Raw genomic sequence first — 25,482 nt, 5'->3', positions numbered from 1 at the left:
GCCCTGCAGAAAGGCATTTTCTATGGGCCCCTCCCCACAGCCACAGCTATTCAATCTAGCATCTTTTTGGGCCCCCTTACATGAGGACCTTGGGTACTCAGTCCCCTTTCCCCCCCCCCAGTCCAACACCCCTGACTGGGACACTTAAAGAACCAAACTAAGCCAAGTTATATATAACAGCTGACACATCAGCTGTAGAAAATACCAAAAGTTCTTATTTGCTTAACAATGTGTTGGATGGCGTGACTGCTGATGTTTAATCTGTGTATGACGCTGTCTTGGGGGCTTCAGCAGGTGTCTGCAGGTGGGCTGCTACACCTCTCATACGTGGTTGGCTGTGCAATCCTTATACTCAGAACAAGTGACTCTGCGTTGACATGCATTCTTCACACCAAGCGATTCTCAGGTGGGAGGTTTTGTTGGTTACATCCTTTGGATGGTGTGAGTTAACTTTAACTTACAGCAGTGCAGGGATGTTGCAGCCAGTGGACATTTCTGTTTAACATTTAGGTCAGTGAGTACTAAATAATGTAAAACAAAAAATGTGCATTATGTTTAGGATATCACATTCCATAGGCTGAAACTACAGAAACCCCTGAGGTCTAATGGTGGATGGGGATTTCCCCATTTATTGCATATTCTAATTAAAAGACGAGCTAGGCTATGGGCTCAACAGGCAAGAATGTGTTGCAACAGAAAGAAATCTGAATTTAACAAATCAGGACAGTGTTTTTATGAAAAGGGTCATCTTGTTCAACCCATGTTGACCTAATTAAATTGCTCTAATGTTTACCATCCTGTACAGAACACACAATGTGTTCACCAGGAAAACAAAAGTAGCCTACATGCCAATATAACCACGGGGAATAAGGCTTTTTATTTTCTTCTAGCTTTGTGTTTTTATGTTTTGTTACTCATGTTATGAGGACAAACGGCAAATGTAACAGAATGAATGACTGAATTAAGCTCACGGTAAAACCCCTATATCCAGTTGTGCCAGTGGAGCCTGTAGGCCTACACGCCAGACTCGGGAAAAGAGTCTCTGAAGACCGACATAGAGTCCCATGTCATTACAAGCTACAGCAGCTTTGAGCCCGGAACAACACCACCAAAGACCCTGACCAAAGATTCAGAGGATCAGCTGGGGGGACCATCAGCGTTCTAGGGGACATGACCCGCACAACCGCCACAATAACGGACACCAGCTCCGGTAGACCGGCATGTCAGCCGCATGACCAACACGTCTCCTCCAAACGGGTCATGTAGCTTAGCTCCCAGCGGAAGGAAGGCCAGCTGGCCCCGGGCCCGAAGGGCAAAAAAAATACACTTCAAGGACAAAATCAAGGCCAGTCTAAAGACACAGCGCATATAGCGCCATAGGAGCACTTCGCACTGGACAGGCGCTTGGGAACTCTGCCGTGGGGACAAAGCGACAGATAGAGAGGGAGAGAGAGAGAGATAAGAGGCTCAGTCACTTACCATGGATGTGGATCATGGCCGCTACAGACATCTGAAGACCAACACAGATCCAACACAGAGGACTGTGTCTAGGCCCACTGGCCGAGTGACCGCCGATGATGAGGAGATGTGAGGGTTTTTTGAAGACCGGAAATCTCAAGCAACATTGACGGTTTTGTGTGATGGGCTGAAATTCACCGTTTCCCCAATCATTTTTTTAAGGCATAGACTTAAAAAAAAAAATCAATATAGACCTAGGCTATATTACTGCGCGCGATCCTGTAAATAAAAAGGCGTAGGCCTATTGTGAAAATAATTCAATGTAGGCCTAAATACGTAGGTCAAAAAATCCCAAATTACGGGGTTATTTCCCTCCTTAAACCTTGTGTGGGGCTTGCTCCCGTGTAGCCTATTACATAGTAAAATAGTAGTTTATTGTAAGTAAAGGAATCTAAGTTGTCTAGGCTATAACACATTTTGTGCATTTAAACGCGATGGTTATTGTAACATTCAGTGCACGTGCAGGTCAAAACGTTGGTGCGCTGACACGCAAACTAAGGAGAGCTAGGGAAGATACGGACAGAAGCATGAGAGAATCACGGTTTCAGACGGGATTGCGTATAATGACTGAGAGGTTTACCTCAGCGGATGAAAGGCCGAGCAGCAGCGATCCAGCACAACTTCGCTGTGCGTCGGCGTGGACATTTGTCCAAAAGCAGGTGTCTCCTTGTTCCGACAGACACACACTGACTGCCAAGTGCAATAAATGGTTTTACCACCCAAAGTAAATTGTCTTTGAAGCATGTGCCGTCCACTCGAAATGTTCAATCAGTAAAGAGAAACTGACAGCAAATGGTGGCATGCGGCCCTTTCATCCTCCCTGGACAGACTTTAGTCCTACAGATGTGGATGATTTAGGCAATATCCATACTTTCTCAAACCAAGGATTTTAAAATCATAGGCCTACCATTTGAGTAGGCATACCACAATCGAGATTTTTTAAAATTGAGATTAAGAGGTTATCTGAAGTCTCACGTGTTTTTTTTTAAATAACATAAAGTAATGTGAAAGTCTTGGCTGCACTGTTGTCTATTCTTTCATGAACAACTTTTCTTAAAGAGTAGGCTATGTGGTTGCTCTTCAGTAACTTTGCAAAATCCATTACACACAAACACACTTAGTGTGTATCTGGGTGTGTGTTTTGTGAAAGTGGGGTACTAGTGAGTACAAAAAACAAGTCCCCACTTTTCATTTTCATCCAGAGCGTTTAATTCATTACGGGTTAATGAGACGGAAATAACATCCGCATCAAGATTCCTCATCATCGGTCTTCAGTTATAATACATTAGCTTAGCATTAGTGTGTGTGTGTGTGTGTATGTGTGTATGTGTAAATTAGGGGGGTTAAAAAGAGAGAGCGTTTTATTAGGCCCATAACTCTTGAGACTCCAGAGGAAGCTGTAAGCATTAAAGCTGAAGGCCAAATCTCTGCACACTGCAGCCTAATCTGAAACAGCTCAGCTGGGAGCTGAGAAAAGGCTGCTGAATATCAGAGAGAGAGAGATGCCAGGCTTCTCTTCACAACATTTCTACCATGCATATCATAACTGTGGACAATATGTGTGGAGCTGAGCCTTAGTTTGTATTGGCATGTGACATTCAGCAGGCCAGATTTATTTAGTAGAAAAAGTCACTTCAAGAAAATTACAAAAAAATTCTCTTCTTGTCAATGTATGTCTGAGATTCTGAGCCATTTATAGGTGGTGTGTGGTCTCAAAACGATGCCATCAGTGCCTCACGATGGATCATTTGGTTAGTTGAAATTATTAGGCTGCATTGTAGATATTTTAGAAGGGATTGTATTCAATAGGCGGCATGGTGGCATGCCTTTTGACAAGATTATTTAATTTAAGATGTTGTAGCCTATCATCACAGTCACAACCCAGTAAAGAAAAAAATCTATTATCTGTCACGCTGATCAGCTCACATTGGACGCTGCATTGCATAGTGAAGGCCAACGTCAAATAACAAAATGTGTGCGACATCTAGTGGTGAAAATGTGCCTTACATTGTGATTACGTGCCGTGAAAAAGCATGATGCTGTGTAGGCTAAGGATCCTTTTTGATGACTGCCTTTGTAAAATTACACCTTTTTTGTGATGGCTGACCCTATTATTTGTAATAAAATGTGTAAATCTTATGTTTGGTTTTCAGTGAGATGCAATGTTTGGCCTATTTGTTAGACTAACTGATGTTTGGTTTTTCATGATTTACTTTAAATATTTTTTATTTGATAATCTAGCTTGTATATTCAATAATTTTGGTTAATTAGTTGCTGGATAATGGCATGAATCTGTGTGTGTGTGTGAGAGAAAGAGAGTGTGAGAGTGAGTGTGTGTGTGTGTGTGTGTGAGAGAAAGAGAGTGTGAGAGTGAGTGTGTGTGTGTGTGTGTGTGTGAGAGAGAAAGAGAGTGTGAGAATGAGTGTGTGTGTGTGTGTGTGTGAGAGAAAGAGAGTGTGAGAGTGAGTGTGTCTGTGTGTGTGTGAGAGAAAGAGAGTGTGAGAGTGACTGTGTGTGTGTGTGTCTCTAGTGTTTTGTGACGGTGATGATTACGTTCCAATTTTTGGACTTTCCAATCTACTACTAGTCCACCAGGCTATTAAACAACACTGGTTTAATCAATTAGTTGATTTAATTGAAAAATACTGTATGTCAAGTTGTTTCTCAATGCAGTCCTTCTCTTCGTCTAAACGCTTAAACACATTGCAAGAAACTCAATCAATGACTTGATCAAAGGACCCATGGATGTAAAATAAAACGAAAGGACCAGAAAAGACTACAACGAAAAGGACTGTGGGAAACAAGTCAACCGCTACACCCGGGTGACGTCATCCATGTGTTCCAACCGTTACGTTTTCACGCCGCGCCAATATACGCTTGGCAGTTGAGACGTCAGGGAACAGCGAAATGTCTTTTTCTTGTTTCTGTAACTTGACAAGCGCTTGCTGAACTACCGCTTTACGGCAACACTTAAACACCAACTAATGTAAGTACTTATTTAAATTAAAGGCCTGATGAACCACCTCAAAGACATTGTGTTGCTGGTGCTAGACTGTTATTGTTGCAATAGACAGCTAACGTTAGGTCTAGCTAGCAATTAACATAGCTAGCTGCTAACCTAGCTAGCTAACGTTAAGTTACACTTTGGGTACGACTTTGTTTAACTCACGCAAAGGTTTTGTGAAGTTCCAGCTAACGTTAAGGGTCTCTCGGTCTGGTTTAGTGGTGGTTATATAACGGTCCCATTGCTTGCTAGCAGCAGTGTAAAATATCTAATGTTGTTGTTTCGATGGAGCATCTAACATGAATTTATATTCATTTACAGTTTAATTGTCTTATGTGAAAGTGTAATGCACGATTAGCCCGCAAACAGCTAACGTTATAAGTTTTAAATGTGAGGTCTTTAAAGAAAAATTAAGTTAACGTTGTAAACTTGTCCCCCCTCATACTTGATGTATGAGGCTATTTACTAACCCCAAGTCTTTTTACCATCTTAGTTTAGAAAGGTCAGAATTTTTTGGTTCAAGTAGTTTACTGAAAATGTTGCCAATGCAAATCAACAATGCCAACTATCTTATTTAACATGAAAGCTTTGGAAGCCATACTAACGCTTTTTCGTTGAAAGTGCTTGATGTCTAGCATGTAACGTTATGCTATTCTCTCTCTCTCTCTCTCTCTCTCTCTCTCTCTCTCTCTCTCTCTCTCTCTCTCTCTCTCCCCCTCTCTCTCTCTCTCTCTGCTTCTTGGTAAACTCATAATGAAAAACACTGCACATGTTTTACTTTCATGCTGATATGCTTGTTTTGATAAAACAGCTTCATATGGACCTTGTCATATCTAACTATGCAAACATCGTTTGAATTGGTCATGCAGATTAAAGAGACTGTCAAGTTTGATTACATTACAGAATATGTCATTCAATATGAATTAGATCTTTGTTGTAGCCTATCATTGAAGTTATATAAGTAGCCACAAGCAAATAATTCACTAAATCCACAACAACAATGAGTTAATACACAGCAATGAATAAATCCATAACAACAAAGGCAACCTTTGTCTCCTGTTTTTATATCGGCAGCCTTCTAAATCCTGTTGTCATAGCCAGGCTCAAACATGGTATTTAACTTCAGGAGCGTACATTGTGTGACTGTAACTGCCAGGATTATGTGCTAACAGAAACTTTCTGCTCCATAGAGAACCAAAGGAATCAAAGAGAAGACTACTGTGATTTGCAGATATGGGGGGCCTAATATCCAGATGGAGGGTAAGGGATTGAGAGAAAAGATAGAGTTAACGGGTCTTGACGCTACATTAGTGTAGGATCTAACATTCAACGCACAGCGCCATCTCACGTCAAGTCCGCTTTATTTCTGTGGTTTGGTGTCAAGAGTGAAAGGAAATTTATACTGTCTTCTTTTTTTGATTGAAATGACTAGAGCTAAATTATTAAACATTTAAATGAGTTATTGTTTTTTTAATTATTTTTTTGTTTAGCTTCAGTTAACTAAACATAGTTTTCACTGCTTATTTTTGTTTTGGTTTACTATAATAAACCTGGTTAGCTGACGACACAGTGAACCCTGCACCCGAGCTAGATGAAAATAAATGAGTATACTATTTTTAGCCGTACTAGAGAAGTCAAGGGGACCGGGTGTGAGCTAGAGAGACAGCAGAAGAGAGTGAGGAATAGAAAGTGCAACCCATGGTTTTTGAAAGCATACATTTTCAGAAAGGGAGGAGGAAGTATGTAAACAGAGGGATATACACAGGTACAAATGTAGAGAATTGTGAAATTTACACTCAGGCGAGATATGTCCTTGAACCAGGAACTGACCCCTTGATAAATCATAAATCTGTTTACAGCCACAGGATTGTTGAATGACAAAGGGCTCAGTGGCTGTGAGCTACACTCAGATCCCAGTGTTAATTTGTCTGATCAACTGGATTTTCTAATCTTTCCAGAAAAAGCCAACCACAATTGAGCTGCTGGAGATCCATGAAAAGGTACTGACTAAATAAACTTAAAAAAAACCTTCTAATTGCACTCACACAATGCTTATAGCACAAACATGTATGCTGTCTCTTTCTCCGTGTCCCTGTCAATGTATATAAGATTGCAGTCAAATGAAACATGAATGCCCTGCATTTGGTTATTCATAATGAAGATGTACAGTACAGTCAACTGGGGCCTGTCTCAAAAAAGGGATTATTGAGTTATGGGATGATCACACAAAACATTGGCCAGGAATTACACGTTTTACATAACATAGTTATCCAGCTAATATCACCAATTCTGCTTCATGAAAAGTTTTTATTGAAGATGGCATGTGGCACTGACTTGTATCAACCTGAAACGGTAATTCATATTTTAGCATGCCCAATGAAACCCCAGAACAAATAGAACATAACATGAAGTTAATGAAATGGATTTCCTGCAAATTCACAATAGTTGAACTCTAGACATAACATCTGATTATTTGAGATTCTTTGCACTGTTTAAATAACCTAACCATAATATAATATAACCTCCATTTTTGTCCTTTGAAGGAGATTAAAGAGCTTGAGGAGTTCAGAACAAAAAACCAACGTTTACAAAAGGTAGAGACGGCAAAACATCCAAGATGTTCGTTGAAATTCTTGAATTGTACTTTCTTTTCTCTCATTGATGTGCTTGGGTATATCTGTCTGCAGCTGTGGGTTGGCCGGTTGCTTCTCTACTCGTCAGTCCTGTATCTGTTGACCTCTCTGGTCGTGTACTGTCTCTACCTACCTGAACAATGGCTGCCGAGACTAGCCATGACTCTGCCTTTCTTCATATACCCCGTGCTGTGAGTGCTCATGTTGTTTTACAATGTCTTTGTCACTTTTAATCTTGTACAAAGTACCTTAGATGTGTCATCTTCAAATATTTTAATACCCTGTTGTATGCATGTTTTCTTTCATGTATTTGATAAACGGTACAGCGTGCAAAGTGTTTTCATGTTAGTTGACAAGTTTGAGTCTGAAGATTATATCAAGAAAAACAATGTCTCTACTGGTTTCTCTTTTTCTTCCTCGTCATCAGGGTATGGCTCATCAGAAAGTTGTTGATCTTTCTCTTTTACAAACGCACTGAGAGAAACAGTAAGTTGTCCATCAGTCCCCCTCTATCCATTTGTCCATCCAGCTAACACACAACATACCTGTTCAGGCTTTTGTTGATTATAGGATGTACCAAATTACACTTTGACTGTGCATTCCTTCAGAATTTATATTCTCTCCATTTCCCCATCGTGGACTCAAACTAACCACACTGTAATTATTGTCATACTTATCTCTCATGCATAGTAAACTATCCTGCTGTCTCATACATGAAATAGTAACATATGAAACTGCTTTGATTTTATAGACTGCCCAAAAAAGGCAAACATCCCTGTCGGGTTCTAAACATCAGAAATCAATCACTTTTAATATTTTAAACTGCACACCAACAAACAAAACAAATATAGCTTGATAATTGAAAAAAAAGAAGCAAACTCATTAGCTTAATAATATGCGGAGGACACACCACTTCCAAACATGTTTGACATGGTATATTTTGTGGGATCATGATCTAAAGTAAAGTAAAGTTATTTCTGCTTGCTTCTTTTTTAGATGATAAACTGGAAGATTTAAAGGCTTCCAAAAAAAAGATTGTAAGTGTCCAGTTTATATTTCATTAATGTGTCTTTTACTGACTTCTTTAAAGAGAGTTTGGATGTAATGGGGGAAGGGAGAATGACTGATGTCTTCAAAATGCAAAACTTTGTCTGTTTTTTTTTTCCAATATGCAAACTACTATTTTTTGACAACTCGTCAAACAAGAATTGCTGCTCATCAATTTCATCTGCCTCCTAATGTTTTAGTTTTTTTTTTTATTAATGGCTAATTTCAACTTAGAAAACATCTACTTGTGTTTTTTCATCAGGGCTCCTTTTGTGTTTTAGTCAGTGTGCATGTTAAAATGAATGTTTCCCCTGCGTGTGTTTTCAGCTGGAGGAAGTGATGGAAACAGAGACATACAAAAACGCCAAACTCATCCTGGAACGCTTTGATCCTGAAGCTAAAAAGAAAGCTGTGAGTACCGTTGTCTTTTTTGTTGTTGTTGCTTTATCTCTCTGCTTGTTTAGTTTCTATCTTTTATTGTATGTTTTTTTTTTTTTTTACTTTTGTTGGTATTGTTTGCTTTTATGTTGTAGGAGCTGGAGTCGACTCCGGTGCGTCCTCAGATGACTCCTAGGCCAGGACAAGGTTAAAACACGCATCAACACACAACAGAAAGATGATGCATCATGTTTACAGTTTGTTGAGTGGTGTTGATGACAAGCAACAAAAAGTGATTCTTTCCACTAGAATATAAAGATTAAAGGATAGACACATCAAATTATTACATCTGCAAAAGACCAAATTCTTTGATTAATTCCTCTCCTCTTTGCAGAGATTCGACAGAGAGGTGTGTCAATGAGACCCATGCCGATGATGGGCACCCCTGCTGGAATGGCAATGACTCCTATACCTGGAGCAGGGCCCCGATATGGACCAGGAGGCACACCTGTGGGTAAGAGGGCGTACAGAGATTCTTAAGCTCAAGTTTGATGAAGTATCACAGCTTGGAAGTGCACCGTCTTTGATGCCCGGCACATCATCGTTAGTAGACAGTGAGAGCTTGTCTGTTGCATTCTTTCACCAAGGAATAATACGAAACAATACTCTGTCTTTGCAGATTTTCATGGGTGTAGTACCAAGTCAATGGCAACAGGAACAAAAAGCAATTCCAGTTGCTTTTGAATTAGTTTTTTTTTTTAGATGTGTCTGTGTCTTTATCCAGTGTTGCTGTGCCAACAGAATTTGTCCCTCTCTCAGCTCCAGGAGGACCACCGGAGAGATCTGCTCTGTCTGCCTCAGCCCTCCATGGGGCGGTACCCAGGACCCCCTGCTCTCCAATACCAGGAGTAGGTAGGTCGCAAATCCTTGAATGCATCTTGGCAAAAACGCTTCTGTGTGCATGAAAAAATCTAAGTTTAGTTTTTCTAAGACCAAAGTACTTCATTCTGGCACCACTTGTTCACATTATATTGAGGCTTAACACAGCAAAATGTGAATTGAAATGTAAAACCATGAATGCAAATAATATTTCAGAATTTTTAAAAAGAGCAATGCATTGACTGTTTTTTTTAAGGTATGCACCCACCAGGTCCCCCATTAGCAAGACCCATTCTGCCCAAAGACAGGGGAGCCGTGGACCGAGTCATTGAATACCTTGTTGGGGATGGGCCACAGAACAGGTAACACCCCTTTTGTCAGATGTAAACCCCTTGTGGAAGGACCCTGTAACTTACTCACGTTCTCTTTTAGCAGTCTGCAGATTCCCCACAAGGGAGTGGTGTTTAGTCATTGTTTGACCAGCTCTACCCATACCAACCTGCACTAAAGGATTGGGAAGTAATGGCAATAGTAGTTTAATCCTGTAGATGAAGACACATTGATGCCGCCTCCTACTGGCAAAGTTAGTATTAACTGCACCAGAAACTGTAAGAAAGAAAAAGCTGCAGTTGTAGCCAGAGTACAAAATTAGCACCACCCACCAGCCAAATGCGGGTTAAATGTGCAAGTAGCTGGTATCTTTGTTTCACTCTTTTCTGTTGAGTGGCTGGTAAAATTGTAACATTAACCAGCCATTTGCAGGTAGACAGTTCATTTTGCACACCTGGTGGCCTCATTACCAGCATTGTGTTATAAGTCTTGGAGCATTAATTGTCCTTATGAAAAGCCCTCTGGGAAACCAGTCATCACTGACTGATGTAGACAAGGCCCATTAATGGAAATAAAATGTTACTACCAATTAAATACTGGAATACTCTGAACATCAAAAATGTATTATATCAAACTCTTCCCTCTCCCTCTGTCCCTCCTTAATTCCTACAGATACGCTTTGATCTGCCAACAGTGTTTTTCTCATAATGGCATGGCTTTGAAAGAAGAGTTTGAATATCTAGGTAAGAACAGAAACACACCACTGCATTTAAGACGAGACACAATGTAAATCAATTTTTTTTCAGGATCATAAACGCTAGAAAGTTATTATAATACAATCTTGAATTATGGAATCTTAATACATGGGTTTTTCTACATTTATAAAATTATAAAATTGTTTGCGTTCTCCCTCCCTCTTTCTATCTCTACCCTCGCAACCCCCCTCCCCCCCCCTCTCAAGCGTTCCGTTGTGCATATTGCTTCTTCCTGAATCCAGCCAGGAAGACACGCCCTCAGGCTCCCAGGCTTCCAGAGTTCAGCTACGAGAGGAGGCTACGAGCAGAATCACGTTCCCCTGGACCAACGCCGCGTTCTGGGACAGACACAGAGGAGAGTGCACCCCCTTCTGGAGGTACCGAAAAACACAGACAGGCAGAGACCAAGACCATACAAGACAAGGTCTCCTTAGGTCTGACTTGAGAAAAGAGATAAAGGGGGTTGTGTTAAAGTTGAGAGCAGTGCTGATGATAGCAAGTCCTAATTAGAATCTGTCCTGGTTCCTACACACTGTAAGAACAGTTAAACATGGTTTGACTGAATAAACATCTGAATCTGAGACAAGAAGGTAATTTGTTCAGACCTGAGACATTAAGACATTCTCATTGTCTTGTTACAGTGTGCTACTTCTGAAAGGACACACACACACACACACAATCTCATGCTCACACCGTTGTGTGCAACGTTATTGTTACTTACTCCATGTCCTAACCACCTGTGAAAAATGCTTCTTAGAACATTGCTTTAGTTGACCTTTTTCATTAGTTTATGTTTGATTCTTTTCCCAACGTGAATGATGTCAACTTTTACCTTTTGTAGTTGATAGTAAGGAGTCATCAGAAGTGAGCCACCACCACCTTCAAATATCACCATCCCCTTTGCCACAAAATTATTATTTTGTAATTGAGAAATACAACTGGGATGACATAATCTCTCAATATTCGTATTCATTTTTGCCAGATGAAATCATTTGAAAAATTGAATCCTGACATGATTCCTTCTCGGTGCACACATTCATTTTTTCTTCTTCTAATGGTGGTGCAAACCAGAAAGAATTATTTTTAGCTTGCTCTCTTTTAAACTACTATCCGAGGGCATGCCAGTTAAAGAGTGGATGTCTTACCTAAATGCTAGTTAGTAAAACCTTTTACAAACTGATACTGTGCGTGCGGCAGTAACAGGCAAGCAGAACAGTTTAACAGAGAAAATAGACGTTCCTCAGCACATTTCCTTTGTCAGACTTGTGATCACACTAACAGTGCTGCGGTATAGTGGCTAGTGGGTTTGACAGTGTGATCTTGCCCCTAGCTAAGGCTCCGGCTCCGCGGAATTTGGTCCACAGTTTCCGGATCCAGCAGAGTCCTAAGAACCCTCAGAACATACCTCTGCAGAGTCCAGGTTCCCCTCTTCTCCCTGCACTGTCTGACCTGGCTTAATTAAAACTGATTACCCCAGAATGGACCAACTTTTTCTTCGCTGTAGAATCCATAACATTGTAGAACGCAGGCCCAATGCCTCTGCCAATTCGCTACTAATCACACTAAAGCAACAATGGGTTTAAGCAGTTACTGGATGTCTTTACCAGACCTGGGTCAAACCGTGTGTCCAAATACATTTCATCCTGTTCAGAGAATTAAAATTCATCTTGCAAAGTTTAAAAAATCACAGAGACTGAATAACTGACTTAACGTTGTCTGAATCGTTCTGATTCATTCTTAACATTTGTTTAGAAAATGCTAAACAAATCCTTAAATAAAAAATACACTTGTTCCACCCAGATCTGGTCTTCACTGAGTGCACAATATATTAAGATGGATTTTCTAATTGGTCACCAAAGAGCAGGGTTGTATTACCTGTCTTCTCCTGGAATAGTAATCCTGCCCAATATAATTATATTACTAGCACACTTTACATTACATATATTTATTTACGATACATTGAGAAGTAATGATTTCTAATAATATAATCATATGATCATCTTTAACATATTGGTATCTGCAGCACCATAGCCTCTGCTGTTGGTTTGGATGATTAAATGGGTGCTCTTTGTGTTGAACAGACATTTTACAGTTTTAATTATCCTCTTGTAAGCAGTGTTGTTGGATGGGAGAACGGAGATTTTAAGGGATGTTAGTAAAGCCTCTCACAATCTTTTCTTTTCCTAACTCTTGTTTAACTTATGTTCACCCTAACAAAGGGAATGGTGCTAATTTTCTTTGATTCATCAATGATTATTCCTGACAACCAATCATTTGTTGCATTGCAAACTATCCCTTTTCCATATTGTTCTGTGTATTCATGTTCTGGTTATATACACGTCTTACTTGCATATCTTCTTCTCAGATGAGAAAGAGTTGGTAGAAGATGATGGACCCACTACAGAAGTAGAGAGTGAGAGCCTGTCAGTGGAGCAGCAGCTGCAGCAGGAGGAGGAGGAAGAAGATGGGGTTCAGAAGGAGGAAGAGGTGGAATCAGAGCAGAGTCACAGCGCCCCCTGTGAGACAGAGTCTCAGCCATCGTAGTTACAGTGAGTCCAGAAGAGGGCCGGGGCTGTCGGATCATTCGGTCCTAACTAAAGCTGTTGGTATGGGCCATGATAGAAAGGTGGCATTTTTAAGCAATATAAGTGAACAAGGATTGTCACCAACAATAATTTAACAATATTGTTTTCCTTGCAACCAAAAACTACATCAAGCACACTTTTATTTTTTGTCTAAATGACTAAGACAAACCACATAGAGAGGATTATGTAGGCGATGTAGTAAATGGTGTGTATTCTTAATGAAAATCATTAACTTTGGTCTGCATTATCTTGATCATATGTAATAATACAATTGTCCAACTTTATTGCCTAAAATGATGCCAACATATCATGGCCTTTTGAGTTTGATTGACTGTGAATGTGTCAGGTTGATGATTGTAGTTTAAATCTTAAGGCTTGTGCTCGATAGAGCAGTTGGCTGCTGATAGGCTGTGTCTGTATGTGGTGACTGACATAGTTAACTTTTCAGTATTCTATCATTAACCTTATCCGGTTCTTTTAGGCATGATTTGTTAATGAAAAGTTGTGATTTTAGATAGAACTGCTGGTTCACAAATGGTTTGTCTTTAGGCGTAGCAGAAACCTAAACATGCTAAAATCTTAATTCCTTCACTGACCCCAACCCCTCTCAGTGTCTAGGGTGCCTTTATGATTTGCTAAATGTCCCTGTTTATTACAGTATGTTATCTATAGATTTGTTTATTGGTGAGAAAACATGAAATCAAACAAAGTGCATCTTAAAACAAACCTGTTGTGAATCAGGACATCATCAACAGTATGATATTAAGTTTCAAGGTCCTGCTATAGCTTTCTTCATCTCCTGCTTTACATCCCCCAAACAAGCTCTAATACATTTGGTTTGGATACATTTGCAAAACCCACATTTTACCAAACACTGACACATTTTTTCCTGCTGAATCTTTAAGTTTTATTTTAGAATCTTTGAGCAGCTTGTCCCTGACAAGAATTCAGAAAACACAGCTAATGTTTTCCTCGTTAGCTGCACTCACATCTGCAAGAAAATTGATGGCACTAACCAGAGAATGCAGCTGCTGCAAGTCTATACATTGACTGTTGTTGACCATTCATGCCTTTTGTTTCTCCTTTGTTGGTGACAAAGTTACATTTAAACAAACCTTGTGTCAGCAACTAATTATATTAAATGTCCCACTTATTACTGGAGTTACCAAGAACAATGTGTGCAGCGGCCGATAACTGAACTCAAATCAGCCATCAGTGGTGCAGGAGAAAATGTGTGTTTTGAGCAGAGGCGAATCTTTGTAGACTATTTTGAATGTGTGGAAAAACAATATAACCCTGCTGCTTTATTCGCTCTCCCAGGATAGAAACAGCCAGACTCATCAGGTCTCAATTTACTAACCTAGATTGAATTGTAGTATGGAATAAGTAAACCTCTACAATTTATTCTAGTTGTTGGGGTTTATGAAGGTCTTTGTTTGAAGTAGGGAGTTGCAACGCAGGAGATCATGGGGATAACCACACAGAAAGGCCCTGTCCATACTGGGGACCGAACCCAGTACTCATCAGCGCCTACTTACTGAGAAGCAGCCGTGCTAACCACTGAGCCGCCACGTTGATGAGTTAAACTAAAAATGAAACCGATTCTTGATAAACTGAACGTTTGGAAAGTGAAACAATTTAACCGACTGGAGCTAAAACTGCCAATTTATCTCTATCTGGTTATTGCCAATCAAAGTTCCCAATATAATTTGCCAAATCACAGTTGTTCTGTATTTCGAGACTTGATTTGCACTGAGTTTCTCTTTGTATTTATTTGGCCATATTTATGTACAAGTATGGCTGCACTGTTAGGTTTTAATCATTTTGAGATGTAGTCTTTAATTGCATTGGTACTGAAACAACCACTTAAAAGTATTGCCCTGGTTTGCGTTCTGTAGCATTTGTTGAAATGTTTTGGTGTTTCTTCTTCTTTTTGCTTACTTTCATTTTAAGTGTTTTAAAAGTTCACTCCCAGTAGGCACTCATAGTGCGTGCCTTGGTTGCTACAGTTATTTTCACCAGTTTACAGTCTAATCTGTCCCAAGTCTAGCTACTGTAGCAACATACACAGTAGGAGGTTCATGGTTCATTTGACCAGCACCTCATGTTTTTGACAATAACTTCTCAGTTCTTTATGAAATGGAACCATAAGTAATAGTGAGTGTCTATGCAAATATAAATATGTGGTATCACCTGTGTTGTACAGGTCTGGTCCTAGAAACACACACAGGCTATGTGGACAAAGTATTTTTGAGGGGTACACAGACAACGCAATATATTCTATTTAATGTGTCTTTAGTTTTTGATATTCACACTAATTTTGGGTGTGTTTCTAGTTGTTGACCTCTTCAAAACCTTGCAACACCCCAGAATCCTTTGGCAGAAGTTGGCCTTAAAGGTTTGGTCTAGCCTTCTGAGTCTGTACATGGCAGCAAACGAGCTGTTCGAAAAATCTTTGTTGAATATTAAAGAGGGACCTCCACAACTTGACATGATTTTTGATGGACTTATTGTTAGCCGAATGGTTCCAGTGTTAACAAACTCTTAAACCCCACTGTATACCTGCTGGTGGTGAAAACGTGATAAAAATTCAAATTATGAAGCTGTCACGTCTATTTAATATTTAAAAAACGTCTTGACTTGTGTAATACCTGTTTGTACTTTGGTTTTTCTCTGCTAGATTTATCAGTCACCTTTCTGCCAACGCTCGTTGTCATTAAGTAGGCGCACGGCACGCCTAATAAAAGTTTTTCAACAACAAACATAGGAGTTGTTGTGGTTACTTACATGATGTCCATGTCCGCTTCACAGATTATTTTAGTTTTGCTGCTGCAATCCAGATATCACAACGGGTTGGTGAGAAATCTTTGCTTATTGGGATTTAAGGGAGCTTTTTGAATTGCTCGGTGTAAGCTCGTGCCCACATGCTGTACACAAAACACGCCTATAACTCATGTGTTTATTAAGTTGTATCCAAATCAAACATAGTGTAGTTTCCCGGGGGGAAAAAGTTAGTTTATCAAAGACATGCGACCTACAAAGTGCACAATCAAATTGAATTTTTAGCTTGCTATGAAGGATAAGTATTATCTCACTTACATACAACACATTATGATAGAACAATAAATTAAGATTAAAATGGTAGAAAGTAAATAATGTATTTTATTTTTTCACTCTAATTCACATCTACATAACTGCAAATAAAAAAATTTAAAGATCAGCACATCATGACAGAACAACTTTATTGTATAATTAAACCAAACTAAATGCAAGTTCTTTTATCATATGTAATAACAGCTGCAAAATAAATCAAGTTGCCTTCAGCTGGTTGCTGTAAACACAGGCAGCAACACAGCAGCTGTGATGTTGCGTTAAAATCTTCCTTAGCCATGTCACTGTTTATTTTATTTGCTATGGCACAATTAAAGCTGCACATAACACACTTCTTATCAGCATAAATCCCATATTCCTAAAAAGATTTAAAATTATTTTAACTTATTTTATTTAAAAAATGAGTTTACTGTCTGATAATTTAAAGCTTTAGTGAGTAACGTTTTGATATTAATGAATGTCCATTACATTGTGGCCATTGCCAAATGAGTTGCTACAAAGCTAATTAAGACTATCGGCTCCACACAACTCTCTCTGTTTTTCTTAGTATGACTGTGTTCAAATGATTGTGTCGTGGCACAGAAACTCAAGTGAAGATAATAACATTTTTTTTTAATCCTCTGTGTCCTCCTTGGCTACTAGGAACTGCTTGTAGGAGGGGTGGGGGCACTTGTTGTCATTACTTAGAATTCCTCATGGGGGCGACAGAAACGCACTATAGTTTTAATAAAACTCTATCGACTCGATGCCTTTGTTGGCTCTCTGTTTACCAGTAACTCTACCTACAACAGGTCTGCTGTTTCAGATTTTCTCTGAAAAAGAGATTTTCTTTAAAGAGTACGAGCAGTTCAAACCAATTTTCAACCATAGTCTTTCAGTGTGGCTGAAAATCATTTATCGAAACAACATTAAAAACTAATGAGCTCTTAAACTGTTCAACAGAGTAAAGAGGAATTTACATGCAGCAACAAAGCAAACCTTGCCACTAAGCCATATTTACACAGTTCACAACCTTAACCCATAAATATAAATGAAAAGTTTACAAGTCAAGTGTCGGGCAAAAAAATAAATGACCAATCTTCCAGGCAGGAATATATCTTGCCTGCACTCAAAGACCAAGTCTGTGTCATCAACCAGACTCGGTCTTTACAGCTGGCAATAAAGTTGGATGGAAATAAAATAGAATTTGTAGCTCAGTTTTGAACAAACTGAACACGTTTCTATGTATCCCTCTAAACGAAGCCCTCGACTGGCCTACAGTACAATAACGGGATGGAGAATGTTAATAGACAGAGCAGGTATTTGCTATACAGCATCCATTCTCAGTTGATCCTCGGCACAGCGGACGTGATTTCATGTTAGAAGTCCGTTTTAACATTTAAGAAAATCCTCGGACCCAAACCTTAAAACAAGCTGCCAAAAAAGGCAAAACAAATACATTTGTACTGTTATGGCTTTTAAAAGAGAGTAATAACATACACTCACCATAGTGAATCGCAGCAATGAAACACCGTACAAAAACTCAAATAATAAACAAGAATAACTTCAAGTATGACCCATGTAGATCACAAGACTCATGCCTTTAAGAGGCAAGCTCTACTGCATTCTCTTCAATTTCAGTAAATACAAACGTGCACATTCAAAGGTGACACGTGAGTGATTTGAAAATGAACTCAAACTTTGTACGTGTGTGAGGGAGACAGAGAGCAAACACAACCAGAACCAAAGATGAACATGTTTCTGATGCATCTCCAAGTGTGACGACTATTCTGACAACAGACGTGCCCCTCCACGGGTCGGGCCTCTACAGCATGTTGAGCTCGATGAGTCTCCCAGCAAAGACGGCAAGCGTTCCGATGATGCATACAGCCATGAAAACACAGAGCAGGATGTGGTCCAAAACCATGGCAACAAACTTCCACTCCTCCGCTGCCTGGAATGAGACGAAACAAGGCAGTATTGGTTTGCTGCTTCATGTTTTAAAGTTTGCTTTACAGACACACAAGATACATTAACCCTTGTGTTGTTCTCCCGAGTCAAAAACTGACAAAATTGTGACATTGTTTTTCACAAACTCCACCTTACTACCATTAGTTTCACAGTACTTTTTGGAATTCATGATCAATAACCCTCATTTATGTAGATTTGTACCTAATATTTGAGTTAAAAAAGCAGAAATTATGAATTATTTTGACTAATAGTTAAGCTAAGAGGAACATACAGTTAAGTTTAGTCAGGAATGAAAGTGATCAATTGTATTTGCAAAGAGCGTTGTATGGAATCCAATCCATTTTTGTGGTAATTTGGTTAAAAAGACACCCATATTTCAGATATAGACATTTTTTAAAGGAGTCAAATTTGACCCGAGGACAACAGGAGGGTTAAGAAGATAATAAAGTGATTTTGGGTTTAAGTCTACCAGTACCAGTGAACATCCCAGTTTGTCAAGTTATCAGGATATTTGTTTGAAGTTAGGATCCATATGCTTATTGGCAGAGGGAATGGAGCATTGATTAAACTCTGAAGCTAGAGAAAGAAGCTGGTTGGCTTTGCCCAGCACAAAGAGTGAAAACAGGTTAAAAGAAAACTCATGGGGACAAGAGTTCAGGAAGCCACTGTGAAATGTAACTAAATCTATGCTATTGCTACTGCAACAATAGCACATTTAACTCATGATAATACATTACTAACTTTGATGCAGGTCCAAAAGATATCGTTTTTTTTATAAACATGGATGGTTTTGTGTATTTTACAGACTAGAGGTTCATACATTTATGTCCATTATCCATGCAGGCGTTGTCTTACATTGTTAGATTCCTCGTCTGATTTCATGGTCTCAGCAATGTATTTCACGCCTTCGATGGCGCTGCGGACATCGGGGTTTTTAGCGATGGGAGACTGGTAGGTGACACTGGTGGGGGTGGGGTTACCTGCGGGGGAGAGACAGGATGTAGTTGTGGGGATGCACAGAAAGAGATACTGCACTTTTCCTGGTTTTAAAGGCTGCATTACAGTAAAGTGATGTCCTTTTCTGAACTGATCTATTATTTGCCTTTACCCACTTAGTCATTATATCCCAATTAGGCTACTGATGATTTTTTTATTAAAAATCTCATTGTGTAAACATACTGTGAAAGCACCAACAGTAAAAACTACTATATTGTTGGGGTATCAATATCCAGGTTTTAGTTTTTCTCCTTATCGCCCAGCCCTCGTTGCCTGGTCCTCAGATCTCTGCAGGGTAAATCCAGACAGCTAGAATGACTATCTGTCCAATCAGAGTTTTCTGTTGCACGACTAAAACACTTTTGAATGTACACACATTCCACCAAAACAAGCACCGTGGCTCTGTCGGGAGCTTAGCGCCGCCCAAGACGATTGTGATTGGTTGAAAGACATGCCAATAAACCAGAGCACGTTTTTTGCCCATCCTGAAATGTTGTGTAGACTAGCCAGACCCTCATTCGCAGCGCTGTGGAGGAAGGTCTGGCAGAGCGAGACTGCTTGTAGCCTTGCCTGAGATGTCAGAGATGTCCATGTCAGTAGGGAACAACCTCTTCTGCCGGATCTCCTGACTGGGGCGCTTCATTGTTGAAAAGAACATCATGTTGGGAATGGTTTCGATAAAGACCTGAGAGACAAACAGAGGCAGGTATTGATATCATTCCTTTCATTCATTAATTTTTTATAGCATCGCAGGTGATAATGAAACGTGAACCTTGCGGATCCAGGCGGGCATGGTGTGCGTGCTGGGCGAGCGGTGATGTGTGTTGATGACGATGACTGTGATGATGATGGAGGCGATGACGAACACCATTGTGAAGAGCATGTATTTCCCTATGAGAGGCACTGCGCTGGAAGTGGAAGGGATCAGCTCAACGATAACCAGCAGGAAGACAGTCAGAGACAGCAGGACGGAGATGGATAGAGTCATCTTTTCACCTGGAGACAGAAAGGTGGAAACAAAAACAGACATGCAGGCTACTTTTACACTTTCAAACAGTTCTTATAGAAGAAACTGGTGGCCAGTTACTTGTCACTAACTTGTGTTTTATTTTAGAGCCCGACCAATATATCACCGGGCCGATTTTATCGGCCGGTATTAGGGATTTCCCAAACTATCGGTATCGGCATTTACAATGGCAGATAAAAGAAATATAACGGTCAACCATGTCGTGAGTCTTGTTGTTGCACAGTTTGTCCACCAGAGGGCGCTCTACATCTCTGATTGTTGTTTTTTAGTTATTGTGTTTTTGTTCAAAGGTTTCAGATCTTAAAATTTTATTTTTATACAATTTATTTATCAGAACTTTAACATATTTTGATGCTCCTCTGTTCTGTTGTAACAATAACACAATTTATTATCATTATTTCAGTGCAATAATTAACTACAAACAACTAAGGTTAGGAAAATCTGTTCAAGTTTTGTTATGCGTTTCTGGATTGTTATTTTTTTAACTTCATATTGGCCGATTTATCAGCTCATCAGATTTTTTGTTAACCAAATATTTTTATTGGTATCCATTTTATCAGTTGGGCTCTATTTTTTTTATGATCTAGTGTTACATAATCACATCCAAGAAAAGGAATAAGTTCATGTAGTACAATTAAATGACTGGAACAGTCCAATCTGTAACAGGTTTCCAAATCCTATTATATTTAATGGATTTCCCACAGAAGAAAGTGGCCCAAAAAGGGCCTGAAAATATTTGACTTCATGTGCTTTTTCACTACTTCCACATTAATAATAGGCTACATATCTGATATGTGCCACATGTGACCAAGTACATTTGAAATGAGTTACTATCAACTAGTGAAAATAGGGTATGGTTGTACCTACTCTATTTAGTCACCATCAAAGTTTTAAAGATTTTTTTGGAGATGTTTCTACCCACTTCAGAACCCACCGGGATCTACGTACCGGAGTCAGTAGGCAGGTAGAAGACCAGTCCGGTGAGAAAAGAGAACAGCATGCAGGGAATGATGACGTTGACGATGAAATAGAGAGGCAGCCGCAGCATCAGGAAGTGGTAGGTTATGTCAAGGTAAGGTGTGTCAGGACAACAGGTGTAGTAAACCCAGTGTTTCCAGCTCCTGTAGTCCTTTAACACCCATTCACCCGACTCCATAAAGTTACTTAGGTCAGGCCGATCGCTGTCCTGAAAGACAGAAGAGTAGGACACAATGCCCAACAGTATATTACAAAAGGGATAGGAGCATTTGGGGTTGAACTATGGTGTTATGACAGGAATGATAGGATGTTTTTTGTTTTGAGGGGGGAGGGGGGTAGAAACTAAATCTGTAGTCATTTGAAACACTGAGTCCCACTCACTGGATTGATGACGACCAGCAGTCCATCGTATGTCCAGGTTCCCAGTTTCATGCTACAGTTCTGCAGGTCAAATGGGAAGTGGAGGACGATAATCTCACAGTAACTCTTAAAGATGGCTGGAGGGTTCCACGTTATCATCCCAGTGTGCTCCAACAGGACTTTAGTTTCATGAATGATGGCAAAGTCCCCATCAGCGCTGTAGAAGACAAGAACAGGAGGAGGAGAGGAGTGAGATGTTTGTGGAGTGCTAGATGTAAACGTGTGTTTGAGAATATAAGAGCAAGTATCTACTTGTTGTATAGCACCAGGTCAGGTTTCCATATGTCGGTTGAAGGGACTCTGATCTTCCGGATGCCTCCATATTCATCTGGACTCCACTTCAGGTTCACATCTAGCCATTGCTGTGGTGAAAATCCGGAAACATAGATAATTTAGTCTACTTCAGTTCTTAAAAACACTCTATAACAGATGAATTGTTAAAAACTAAGAAAAGTTTGATAACTCACTGACTCTCTTTGTCTTTGTTGGTAAAACCATTGACAGTTATGAGCAAACCTTAGCATTGCATTATATGCCACAATAATCTTAAATAACATAAGAGAAGTAACAGAGAGGATCTTTTCTCTCTATTACTTTAATTGTAGGGCCTTATTTCCAAATGCTGTTATATTGACTTATTTGTAATGTAGGATACCCTGTTGTGTAAATCTTGTGGCCTGGTTAGTACTGTTGTTGGGATTTTTAAATAAATGGTTAGCATGCATTTTTGTTCTTGTTGTCCTGAATTCAACACATTGATATTTACCTGTCTGAGACGGACATTACTGGTCACAATCTGGTTAACTTCATCCTGAGACATACAGAAAAAGACAGCAATTGACACAATCTTATTTGTACGCATACAATCATTTATTTTGTGTTATTATGGACTCCTGTAATTTTGATAAGTTTAGAAAGAAACAATAAAAAGCACATATAGAGGCAAAGTTTTCTCTCCATTTTAGTGCATACTCTTGAATCCCTCAATTAAATGTTAACGGTTGAGCAAACTAAATTGTGACTTCAGCTGAAAAAGATTTCTACACCAAATTGTCAAAGCCAAGAAAAACATTTTCTGAGATGGCCACAGCCACCTTACCATTGCGCCACCTGCTGGCAGCAGACAACGGTGTGGATTTAAACATTACAATTTTTATTTAGTTATTTTTTTAATTTTTCTGTTTAGAATTTAATATAGGTCTGGACTGGATTGATGCATTACATATCACATCCTCGGTTGTTATTTATCATTATTCTCAGTTAATCAGTTACCAGATAGAACAGTTGTATTTTAATTTGCTCGCAATGTCGAGGGCCTGGTGCGTGGGGAAACAACAGTGCGCATGCTCATAGGCACGAACTTGCTATTTGATTGGCTATTTGCCGACTGTCAGTACCTTGCTGTTGTCCTCATTGGCTGGTAGTTTGCACCGGACACTGGCAGAGGTTAGGTAACTTTACCCGCCTTAACCACGAAGCATGTAGACTATCTTTTACAACACACATTTAAAAGTCTACCTTTTAAAGAAAAACCTGAAATAAAGCACCTTGGTGCTCACCAGGCATGGCATGAGTTTATAAACAAAACTGCTTGTTAAAGTAATCGCATTTACCGTGGAGTAATTACCCGGGAACATAGCTAACTTGTGAGAAGATGTAGCTAATACCCTGCTTCACCTGTGCTGTTCGGAGGGGATTGTAACGCTACCTGGGGAAGAACAGGCTTTCAGGATTTCAAGCGCTTTTCTGCGGTGAATAAGGCACACATGAAAGCAGCAGGATAACGGGGGGAAATTGACTGGTTTCGCTCCCAGCAGTGAAGTGTTTCATCAACAGTGCTAACGCAAGTTAGCTAACTTGGCTAATTGCTGTCCAATCGACGTCTCGTGGGGAAAAGACGGACACTGCGACACAAGGAGACAAAAAAAGACAGGAGTAGGAAGAAGTGTCGTCGAAGGACGTGACAAGCGAGTTGCAGCCATCTTTACAGACTAAGGACCCAGAAGGAGAGCTACAACAGTAAGAGAGCAACTTATTTGTAATGCATTGTGCTTCATGTGTTTTCTGGCCGCCGTGCTATGACTGAGACGATGTGCTTGTCGTAACCTGGGTCTAAAGTATGGGTGGCACACCCCTCAAAAGGCCTACGCTACATTAATTGAAGGGATTCTGATCTTACTGATGCACCCACTTCATTGGAAACCTTTAAACCAGTTGGTTCACTAATGTACTGATTAAGCTAAGTTTAGTTTTATTTCCCTCTTGAGAATTATTTAAAGGCTTTAGTCTGAACACAGGTTGTTTTCAGTAAGTCTGGCTGATTAGACTGTGTAGGTGTATAGGCCTATTGACTGACTTATTACACCTTTGTCATTCTAATTGGTGAATGAAGATTTGTGACCTAATAAATTCCCAACAAAGCTCCAGCCCACGTAGAACCTGAGCAGAGCTGTAATTAGCCAGAATATCTGAAAACACGTGTGTGGGTGTTTTTTAATGCCTATACCCTGTGAAGGGTCTATAACCAGTGCCTGGACAAAGAAGTAAAGCCATTAATTAATATTTGCATTGTGCTGTTTGTGTTTTGTGGCTGCCGTGCCATGAGTGAGCTGATTTGGGTTCTGACCCCTGTGTTTATGGGTGGCAAACCCTTCAAAAGGCATACATCCATTAAAAGGTTGCCTCAACATCAGAGGGAAAACTTTGGATCATTTGGTCTACTATTGATATAGCTGAACTCAGTTTTTATTTCCATCTCAGTATTTTTATTATTATTATTATTATTATTATTATTTCATCGTTGTTGTCTTTACACATTTAGCCTAGGCTATATGGACTAGATCCATTGTTACATCCCTTCTATTCACTTCCTACACTATGAAGTGCCATTGTCGTCTTCTTTACAGCCTGGACCCAGAAGGAGAGCTACAAACAGTAAGAGAATCTTATCTTTATTTTCATTGTGTTTGTGTGTTTTTGCGGCTGCCGTGCCATCACTGAAACAATACGCTTGCTGTGACCCTGATGCTAAGGTGTGGGAGGCCTAACCCACATAGGCACGCGTGGCTGCTGAGCCGAGCCTATTGTAATTTGGCCTCTGTAACCTTGTTGCAATGTGTTCTCATAACTTTGACAGTGTTTCTGGAATTATGTGAGTCGTAGCCTTGGTCTTAACCGTGTGTCCAAATTCCTTTTATGCATGATGTTTGCATTATTGTGGTTGCCATGCCATCACATGGCCTAAAAGCGTGTGACTTTCTGTCTGTGTGACATAAACCTTGTTGCTTGAGTGTATTGTAAATGATAATTGAAAACAGATGCTATGTGTTGTAGAATATTTTGTGTTTCATACAATTTGGCCAGTGCTTACAATTTCGTTTGTTCTTTATTGTCCGACAAGGTTTTCAGACCTGGCCTTTGTATTTCAGTACCAAGGACAGTGGCATTTGCTATTAAAGCTCTAGTTTTGGGATACGTACAGTAGATGGCTGTGGCTTTTTCTCCGACTAGGACTGTTTTTATATTTTTGTATTTGATTTTAAATTAGTTTGATGAATCCCATATTTAACTTCAAGTAACAGAGGAACATTGAGTTAACAATCGTGGAGTGAAAGCATGCGGTTGATATGTCTGGTCTTAAATCGTGACCTGCTTAATAAGCAATGTTTCCAATCCATCAAATATTGTCTAATGCAACCTTGTTTTGAAATATGTAATGCAATTGGAACATTTCTATGAATTTATACAAAGTTTAGTCTTTAAAAAAGTGTGTGTATGTAAGTAAGTATGTATGTATATGTATATGTATATACAGTGGGTACGGAAAGTATTCAGACCCCTTTAAATTTTTCACTCTTTGTTTCATTGCAGC

The 25,482-nt window shown here is 39.6% G+C and overlaps 2 protein-coding genes across 7 annotated transcripts in view; one reads left to right on the top strand and one right to left on the bottom strand.

The window, feature by feature from the left end:
* Positions 1 to 4,132: 4,132 nt before the first annotated feature.
* Positions 4,133 to 15,891, top strand: lnpk (lunapark, ER junction formation factor). Of its 5 annotated transcripts, none has more exons than XM_034897862.1 (16): positions 4,133 to 4,414; positions 5,713 to 5,782; positions 6,481 to 6,522; positions 7,066 to 7,116; positions 7,210 to 7,346; positions 7,583 to 7,641; positions 8,152 to 8,192; positions 8,530 to 8,613; positions 8,736 to 8,787; positions 8,975 to 9,094; positions 9,400 to 9,492; positions 9,716 to 9,821; positions 10,462 to 10,532; positions 10,751 to 10,921; positions 11,875 to 11,964; positions 12,910 to 15,891. In XM_034897862.1, the coding sequence occupies exons 2-16, from the start codon at positions 5,756 to 5,758 to the stop codon at positions 13,086 to 13,088; spliced, it is 1,323 nt and encodes a 440-aa protein (XP_034753753.1). In that variant the 5' UTR covers positions 4,133 to 4,414; positions 5,713 to 5,755; the 3' UTR covers positions 13,089 to 15,891. The 5 variants fall into 5 exon arrangements, with proteins under 5 accessions (XP_034753753.1, XP_034753751.1, XP_034753755.1 ...); XM_034897860.1 differs by having other exon boundaries at positions 4,134 to 4,504; XM_034897861.1 differs by lacking the exon at positions 4,133 to 4,414 and adding an exon at positions 4,480 to 4,504 and having other exon boundaries at positions 5,695 to 5,782.
* Positions 15,892 to 17,039: 1,148 nt separating this feature from the next.
* Positions 17,040 to 25,482, bottom strand: part of chrna1 (cholinergic receptor, nicotinic, alpha 1 (muscle)) — a 15,500-nt gene continuing 7,057 nt past the window's right edge. The window contains exons 1-9 of one of the 2 annotated variants that reach the window (XM_034897858.1): positions 22,711 to 22,743; positions 22,378 to 22,422; positions 21,864 to 21,973; positions 21,573 to 21,768; positions 21,162 to 21,399; positions 19,959 to 20,182; positions 19,757 to 19,871; positions 19,046 to 19,170; positions 17,040 to 18,173 (exon numbers count right to left, since the gene is read on the bottom strand). In XM_034897858.1, coding sequence (XP_034753749.1) covers positions 18,045 to 18,173; positions 19,046 to 19,170; positions 19,757 to 19,871; positions 19,959 to 20,182; positions 21,162 to 21,399; positions 21,573 to 21,768; positions 21,864 to 21,973; positions 22,378 to 22,422; positions 22,711 to 22,713 — 1,185 coding nt within the window. In that variant the 5' untranslated portion in view covers positions 22,714 to 22,743 and the 3' untranslated portion in view covers positions 17,040 to 18,044. Of the gene's footprint in view, positions 18,174 to 19,045; positions 19,171 to 19,756; positions 19,872 to 19,958; positions 20,183 to 21,161; positions 21,400 to 21,572; positions 21,769 to 21,863; positions 21,974 to 22,377; positions 22,423 to 22,710; positions 22,744 to 25,482 lie in introns of those variants that run through there. The other variant, XM_034897856.1, reaches the window with a different exon arrangement.

This window comes from Etheostoma cragini, chromosome 17 (genome assembly GCF_013103735.1).
Source record: "Etheostoma cragini isolate CJK2018 chromosome 17, CSU_Ecrag_1.0, whole genome shotgun sequence".
Classification (NCBI taxonomy): domain Eukaryota; kingdom Metazoa; phylum Chordata; class Actinopteri; order Perciformes; family Percidae; genus Etheostoma; species Etheostoma cragini.
The sequence above is the reverse complement of the archived record's forward strand: the minus strand, read 5'-3'. Positions and strand labels throughout refer to the sequence as shown.